This window comes from Cynara cardunculus, assembly GCF_001531365.2.
Source record: "Cynara cardunculus var. scolymus isolate 2C chromosome LG 3, CcrdV1, whole genome shotgun sequence".
NCBI classification, from domain to species: domain Eukaryota; kingdom Viridiplantae; phylum Streptophyta; class Magnoliopsida; order Asterales; family Asteraceae; genus Cynara; species Cynara cardunculus.
The window spans coordinates 5,184,383-5,193,480 of NC_037530.1; the positions used below are offsets into that span (position 1 = coordinate 5,184,383).

The 9,098-nt window shown below is 33.1% G+C and overlaps 1 protein-coding gene across 1 annotated transcript; it reads left to right on the forward strand.

Moving 5' to 3' along the window:
- Positions 1 to 1,273: 1,273 nt before the first annotated feature.
- Positions 1,274 to 3,325, forward strand: LOC112509474 (probable (S)-N-methylcoclaurine 3'-hydroxylase isozyme 2). Its single transcript, XM_025114454.1, has 2 exons — positions 1,274 to 2,274; positions 2,518 to 3,325. Exons 1-2 carry the CDS (start codon positions 1,324 to 1,326, stop codon positions 3,121 to 3,123), a joined length of 1,557 nt encoding a protein of 518 aa, XP_024970222.1. The 5' UTR covers positions 1,274 to 1,323; the 3' UTR covers positions 3,124 to 3,325.
- Positions 3,326 to 9,098: the final 5,773 nt, after the last annotated feature.

Sequence of the window (9,098 nt, forward strand, 5' to 3'; positions counted from 1 at the left end):
CAAACATTCAATTTTATTTAATTCATATATTGTTTTTCTGTCTACGTAATATTGATTGATTTTGATGTATTATTTTACCACATGAACAAGAACAATAATATGGTTTGATAAAATTTGGAATTAGTTATAAAAGTTACAGATTATCGATTAGGAATTTCGTTACCTTGAAACCATTATAGTTATGGCCACCGTCCATCGGGGCTTCGATCACCGGCTCTCTTTATAATGTTTACTAAAATGGAATACACTAAATTTTTGTTACATTAAAAAAATCATTGTTATATTAAGGGGCCGTTTACCGAACGCTTACCCGGGTAAGCGTTTACCAAGTAACATTACCTTACCGCATTAATATGGTAAAAACCAAAAATCTTACCCGGTAAGAGCGAGATAATGATCAAAAGTCTTACCCGGTAAGTGAAGGCGGCGACTCTTACCATGGCAAGCACTTACCGGTGTAAATTGTTGCATACGATGTTGTTTTGATGGATTAAAATATTACCCGATAAGTAAATAATAATATTAAATTTTACCGATAAACACTTACCGGATACAAGTCTCGTTTTATTTTGATGTATTTTAACCTTATTAATTTTCTCACTTACCTGTTTTTTGTTTGTTTCTTTAATGAGTTGTCGCTTGTTGACTCTGACATGATGACACAGAAAAAGTGGTCAAGAAGATGTTGATTTTTACTATTTGTTGGAAATAATTATTGAATGAAAAATCACTATTTGATAACATTATAATAAAAATTGGATTTATTTGTCGTAATCAATTTTAAAGCGTTTTAATACATGACTTAATTTGTAACATGAGTTTAAATCATTGCTTAATGCACAACTTCGAATACTAAGGGGTTGTTTGGCAATTGCTGAATGGTTTGGTGCAAAATAATTAAGTGGTCAGAATGATTAATAGGCTCTCATGATATAGTGTAAAATGAAATATAATTGTTTGGTAATTGTGTACAATGAAATTAGGGCTCTTAATGGTTAAGAAAGATCCATGATAAAAAATCATTCAGAGGGTTCTAAAATCATTAAGAGACATTTTTTTTTTGTCAAACAAGATTCACCTCTTAACGATTCAAAAGTTGTCTCTCAATGAAACTATTAAAAGATAAACAACAACCCCTAATACTTATAAAATAATACATAGACAATGCAATAATGGAAGTGAATCAAGTGTAACGTTAAAATGGAAATCATACCTTTAATTATCTTAATGGAAAAAACCATCTTATATTACGCCTCTCTGATAAACAAAGCTTTGTTCACATTCGATAGAGTTTTGTAGGTTTGTTTGAATGGTTATAAATAAATGTATACACAGATGAACAATGGAAGAGATTCACCCAACATTGTAATGGAAATCACACATTTTCTCATGGGAAATGGTCTCTTCTCGTCTCTCTTTCTTCTCTTAACACCCCTCGTCGTCGTCGTCTTCTTCATCATTAAAAAGTATTCTGGATCTGCAAAAAACCTGCCGCCAGGGCCACCACCATGGCCGATCATCGGAAACATACACCAAATAGGCGAGAGCCCTCAAGTTTCCATGGCCATGTTTGCTCAACAATATGGTCCACTCATCTCCCTTCACTTGGGTACTCAACTTCTTGTGGTGGCGTCTTCTCCAGAAGCAGCCATAGGAATTCTCAAGAGTCACGACCACCTTCTTTCTTGTCGCTCAATTCCTGACGCCATTGACCATGGTTTGGCACCCTTTTTTTTCGTTTGGTCCACAGATTGCGGCCAACACTGGAAGTCGCTAAGAACCCTTTCTCGAAACGAGATGTTCTCGGTTAAAGCCTTGCAAGCCCAGTCTGGTTTGAGACACAAAAAGGTGGATCAAATGTTAGGTTTCTTGCATGGCAAGAAAGGACAAGTCGTGAACATTGGGGATCTTGTTTTTACTACAACGTTCAACACATTGAGCAATGTTTTCTTTGGCAAAGATTTTCTTGATTTTGGAGATGAACATGGAATTGCTGGAGGCTTGAAAGAGAAGCTTAATACATTACTCGCTTACGGAGTCAGACCCAATATAAGCGATTTCTTCCCCATATTTAAGAGATGGGATCTTCAAGGATTAAGGAAGAGACACATGAAAGGTATGAGGGAGGTTTTTAGCATTTGGGAGCACTTAATAGATGAAAGGAGAGCTAAATATAGTTCGTCCATGACGGTGGTCGAAGACAAGGATAAATCGTTCCTAGATCGGTTACTTGAAAGTGGATTCACAAACGACCAAATCAATATATGTGCTATTGTAAGCGTTTTCTTATCCGTTCTTACATGAATCGTTTGACACGTGGTTGATTATAAGCGATCTTAATCTAAGTTCAAAACCCGTGAAAACATGTACGAGTTCATTAAAGTTTTCTTATCGGTTGTTTTCTACTTGCAAAGGTTTTAAACTTTTTCATAACGGTTTTGAACAAAGATTGAATTTTAATTCGAAAAACGTTATTATTTTTATACTATGTATTGATTTTCTTTTTGCTATTTGTAGGATTTATTTATAGCAGGTACAGATACTACATCCTCAACTGTTGAATGGGCTATGGCCGAGTTGCTGAAAAATAAAGAAGCCATGAACAAATTACAAGAAGAGTTGAAGCACAAAAGTGATTCAAATATGATAACGGAATCTCATCTTTCCAAATTCCCTTATCTAAATGCTTGTATAAAAGAAACGCTAAGATTACATCCTCCGGCACCTCTCCTAATCCCTCGTCATGCTTCTGAGACTTGTGAGGTTATGAATTATACGATCCCTCAAAATACCAAAATTTTTGTCAACGTTTGGACAATCGGCCGAGATCCCAAAATTTGGGAGGACCCTCTCTCGTTTAAACCAGAAAGATTTCTTGGCTCGAGTTTGGATTTTAAAGGGCAGGACTTTGAGTTCATACCATTTGGTGCAGGGAGAAGGATGTGTCCCGGTACACAATATGGTATCAAGAGTGTTCAATCTATATTAGCATCGTTGATTCATCAGTTTGATTGGGTTCTTCCCAATGATGATGATCCTACAAAGCTTGACATGAACGAAAAGTTCGGAGTGACTTTGCAAAGGGAAAAACCTCTTCAACTCATTGTCAAAGACTCAAAATAATCAATGGCGTAATTTATGTGATTTTCTGATTTTAGTACTCGATATTTTTGAGTGAGTATGCATAAATAAAATATGAGCTCAAGAATTTATATATACATCGATATATACACACACACACAAACAAAATAGTTGTTTATTTATGTCGTGGGATTTAAATTTTGTTTTTAGTAAGTTACACTTTTGGTCTTTATGGTTGTCACTCGTTACCAAATCTTGTTTTTTTTTGTAATCAATTACAGTTTTGGTCACTGTGGTTATCATTTTATTTCATTTTTGGTCTCTCGGATTAACTTCTGTTAAATAGATCCGTTAACTCAAGGGGTATTTCCATCTTTTTATAATTTTCATTTATATTCATTTAAAGAATTGAGAATTATATAATGTAATCTATTATATTTAATATTATATATATATATATACACACACATATATGTAGAGAAAGGTCTATTTGAAAAGTGATAAATATTGAAGGAGTAAAGAAGTGATCCTAACTCTCCATCTGGTCAACATTTGCGGCTTTGATGATGAAGTATCGAATAAATTCTCACATCTTTATGGAAAAGATAAATGGGTAGTTTCATAACTTTTTTACAAATAAACTGTAACACCCCAAAACCACATTCATACATTTTCAAAACATTAAGGGTGCGTTTGGTGCGCAGACAAGACTGGACAGGACAGGACGGGACGGGACAGGACAGGACATGACAGGACAGCTGTTCAGCGTTTGGTAAGACAGGACAGGACAGGACAGAACTGGTTAAAATGACCAATTTACCCCCCCAGTGAGCTGTTTAGTGTTTTTCACTACGAAATGCAACCTAAAATAGATTCTATCAAACAGCAACAGCGATAGAAACAACAACCTAATCGAGGTTTATGCTAAACATGTGATCAAACAGCAACAGCAAATACGGCAACCTAATCGATGTTTATGCTAACTACAACAAATACAGCAACTACAAACTACAACAAATACAGCAACTACAAACTAAAACAAATACAGCAACCTAACAAATGGCAGAAGATGAAACTATGGTTGCCATGGTTGCCACAGCACCATGGTTGCCATGGTTGCCACATGAACATGAACCTCTCAACACAGGAGCAAGAAACTGTGGCAGTAGCCAACCGATTGAAGTAAGAAATAAGCTAACATTTACAAATCAAAAGCAACCGATTGAAGTAAGAAATAAGAAATAAGATTTTGATGCAAAACAAAACCCATGAACATGAACCTTCCACTGTTCTAAGAAATAAGCCCCAAAATCAACATAGATTTTGATGCAAAACAAAACTCATGTCCAAATTGAAGTAATAAATCAAGAAAGGCGATGAACAGCTACAATTTGTGGTAAGAACATACCTACAATTTGTGGAGAAAACCAGGTCGCGATGAACAGTGAATTGGATTAGGTCGTCCGTCGATTGGAGCTCGTCGGCGAGAGGAGATGGTCGCCGTCGACTGGAGCTCGCCATCGAGAAGATGTCGCCGTCGACTGGAGCTCGCCATCGAGAAGATGTCGCCGTCGATGGGGAGGAACCGATGGAGGCGATGAACAGTGGAGAAACCAGGGGTCGCCGTCCGTCGATTGGAGCTCGCCGGCGAGAAGAGATGGTCGCCGTCGATTGGAGCTCGCCGTCGAGAWGATGTCGCCGTCGATGGGGAGAAGCGATGGAGGCGATGAGGGTTATGTCTGTTTCATGCGATAGCCGGCTGGGAAAAGGGTATAGAGGGAAAAATAGTTGAGTTCTACTTAGTTCCAGGGGTGTAGGTGGAACACCCGTGTCCAACGTTTGTGCAAGTTAGTTCTACTTAGTTCCACATTTAGTCATACCAAACGTAGGACAAATGTGTTCTGTTCTGTCCTGTCCCACCCTGTCCGGCGTACCAAACGCACCCTAAAAATGAGGGTTAGACTTTGAGGTATAGTGAGAAATCCCTTTGTTGGCTATTACAGGGTGAATAATCACCAAAACACATTTATAAACTCATATTTGTGTTCTTAACAAATAAACAACACTTTATTAAAACAAATCTCTTTTGTTGCATCAAAATGATGAGACATAATCCAATTACCTTATCAAAATAGCCAAATAATTCATTTAACACATCCTAATAAAACTCATCGCATTTTATAGATGAAAACATAATTTTCTCACATCACATGAGTGAGATAACCCCATCTCCTCTCGTCACACTGGTGCGCGAACCTCATCTCATTGCATCACACTGGTGCGATAAGCCCAATATGCCATGTCATATTGGTGCGACAAGTTAACTTGTCGCATCACAAGGATGTGACAATCATACTCCTCGCATCACAAGTATGCAATAAACACCGCTCATCGTCATCGCATCACAAGGATGCGAAAAAACAAAAAGCACTTTTAATCAAAACCCAGATTTTACATTCTGTTTGGTAATGCCACTCTTATCCCAAAATACACTTCTCCTTGATATGCCATCTTTATAACCAAAATATACATCTCATTGATATATCACCCTTATTCCAAACTCATGATATAACACATCAAAATCCCACAATTATGCTTATTAAAACATCAAAAACAGTTTTATATCATTCCTATATAAAGAACCATACGGTTCTAATTTCAATTACCAAATAAGAAAAGTTTGTAAAATAATATCACCTTATCAATCTCAAGAGAGGGAGATACGCAGATGAACAATAACAAATTATTCAAAAAATAATCATAGAATAAATTATATAGGTTTTCCTTCTTTGGTTTTATATTTTCTTTAACTCAAGAACACCCAAAAGCTTTTTCTCTTTTTCTTTCTAAAACAAGTATCCCCAAAATCACATAACCCCATGAGATAATAAAAATTATCTCAAGATAAAGAGTATTCATAACAAATAAGGCCGGGGTAGTATTAAAACAATTTAGGTACATATACACATTTAACCCTTCAACTTATCATCATCTTTCAAAAACAATCCTGAGCTTTAATAACAAAATACATGGTTATCACATAAACGGAAAACGAGTTCATATGTGAACCCATGTGATTCACATGTGAACTCTATATTCAGATGTGAATCCTTTAGTTAGCTCACATGTGAACTATTTAACTGATTCATATATGAACCCAAAGGTTCATATGTGAATCAGTTAATTAGTTCATATGTGAATCACATAGGTTCACATATAAATCCGTTTGCCACCTATTTGTAAAAGTTACAAAACTACCTCCTCTAGTTTTCGCATAGCCGTAATTTTTGACCAGTAATAGCTGCAATCATTGACCAGTCAAATCCGATCTTGACCGTATGAAGAGCTACGATCACTTTTATACTTCTTAAATATTTACCATTTCTCAAAATAACCTTTAGATATATATATATATATATATATATATATATAGAGAGAGAGAGAGAGAGAGGTTTAAACGAGAACGCTAACTATATAAGAAAACAAAAAAAAATGTCGTTAATGTACAAAATCACATATGAACCAATGTGTTCATACATGAATCAGTTAAAAATTCACATCTATACTATATTATAAAACATTTTACAAAAACTCTTAAATACCAATTTTTATGCACGAAATACTGTTTATTGATGCATATTACTTAAAATTTAAGATTACAAGTAAAATATGCATAAGTACAACTTATTAAAGCTCCATATTTGAATTCATGTAACTAAGTGTAGATAAACATAATCAAATATTGGATAAAATCTCATTTTAAATATAAAAAATCTAAAATATAATTAAGATAATTATTGAGTTCTAACAGAATATTTAGTTATTATCTTTATAAAAAAATTATATTATTAAACCTAAATTAAATTTCTTTGTTAGTAAATCTAAATTAAATTATAATTAAAAAATTGAATTAAAGAAATTACACCAAAACAAAAGAACTTTTAAAAAAATTAATTTGATATTGATATCGATATATATATATATATATATTTTTCTAAATTTTATGATATTTTCAAATTTATATTTTATTCAAAAATAAAAACATTATTGCCTTTTCAAAACCACATAAAACCGTATTATATTGACATAAAAAAGAATAAAACAAAAAACTGAAATCAAGACGTGTCTCGATGCATTGCACGAGTACCCTTCTAATATATATATATATATATATATATATATACACACACACACTATATTATAAAACATATATATATATATATATATATATACACACACACACACTATATTATAAAACATTTGACAAAACTCTTAAAAATGACTGTTTATTAATACATGTTACTCAATATTACAAGTAGATTGTGCGTAAGTATAACTTATTAAAGCTCTATATTTAAATTCGTGTAACTAACTACTGATTAACATAATCAAATACAGAATAAACATCTCATTTTAAGTATAAAAAATAAAAAATATAATTAGGTAATAATTAAGTTCTAACAGAATACTGTATTATTATTAAAATAATTTATTTCATCATTAAACTTAAATTAAATTATAATATTTTTTTTTAAAGAAATTACATTTAAAAAAATGAGAACTTTTAAATAGTTAATTTAATATATATATATTTTTTTTCAAATTTGATATTAACAAAATTTTAAGGCAGGCCGAGGTAGACATGGCAAAAAACCGGTCTTGGTCCCGCTCCAAATACGAAGGCCCAGTGATGAGAATCGGTCCCAGACCGGGTCCAAACAGGTCCTATGTAAAAAAAAAATTAAAATTCGATTTTTTATGTAATTTTTTTTGAAGTTATTTTTAGTCCTTCTGTCTCATTTGTGACTGTGCGTTGAATGAATAAACGGATGAAGTCAATAAAAAATCGAAGAATTCAAAGAGCGGGTCGGGACAAAGAAACGGAAAAAATAAAGTTGTATGGATTCATAGACTTTCTCGAGAGGAGCCAAAAAAGAGATATGGAAGTAGAGGATACAAAAGTTCATTTTATGACACTTAAAAAAATTAAAAATAGTGATCGTATGTGAGTTGGTATCTTCCCTCCATACACCATATCATATATATATATATATATATATATACATATATATATTAAATAAAGATAATTTTATAATTAGTTTTCAATCAAATACATTTAGAAAGTTAGAAAAATATTTAAAAATAAATCTAAAAAACATTTTTAACTTAAAAGGATGGATGGTTAAACATATATATAAAAAAAAATTGTGCTGTATTTCTTGTTTTTAATTTAACAAACAAAATATAAATAAGTAAAACAATTTATTGTTAAACCGACTCAATTAGAGCTTCGGGTTTTGGGAATGTGCATTTCAAAAAATAAGGGCAGAATTTATAATTAAAATAAAATAGAAATAGAAGAAATAATGTGGATGTTATTGTTGGGTTTAAAACAAAGGCCCATATCTTTTTCCTCATTTCAACACCTGGTCATTCGAGAGAGAAAGGGTTTGAAGAACAGCAGAAGGAGAGCATTTCAACACTTGGTCATTCGAGATATAGAGAAAGGGTTTGAAGAACACAGAGCATTCCGATTTGGGGATCTGGTAATTCCTCTTTCTTTTTACAGGTTTTAATTCAGATGTGCGATCTTTTTCGCTGATTCAGAAACATTTTGATTTTTGATCTAGATCTCGTGTTTAATTCACAATTATGTGGGCTTTCTTGTTCTTCATTCACGACATTCTGGTTTTTGATCTAGATCTGGTATTTCATTCACAATTGCGTGGTCTTTCTTGTTTTTTAATTCACGATTGTGTGTTCTTTCTTCTGATTCAGAAACATTTTGGATCTCGTATTCCGATTCCCTTGTGGGTTTTCATTATCTTTTAGGTTCTGATTGTTTCATCTGAATTCGTATTTGTCTTCGGATTCATTTTTCTCAGAATTGCTTCGTGTTTGTTCTTATGATTCATGGAAACTCCATCGTTAATTACTTTCAAGTTCCTTAAACTTGTTCTTCCAAATTATATTGCTAATTCGTGTTTAGGGGTTTTTGCAGATCCCCAAATCCAACC

Excerpts from the sequence above, each read along its gene's own strand:
- LOC112509474 (XM_025114454.1), top strand. The coding sequence starts at position 1,324 with ATGTATACACAGATGAACAATGGAAGAGATTCACCCAACATTGTAATG. Across the intron at positions 2,275-2,517 it reads AAATCAATATATGTGCTATT|GATTTATTTATAGCAGGTAC; the intron begins GTAAGCGTTTTC and ends TGCTATTTGTAG.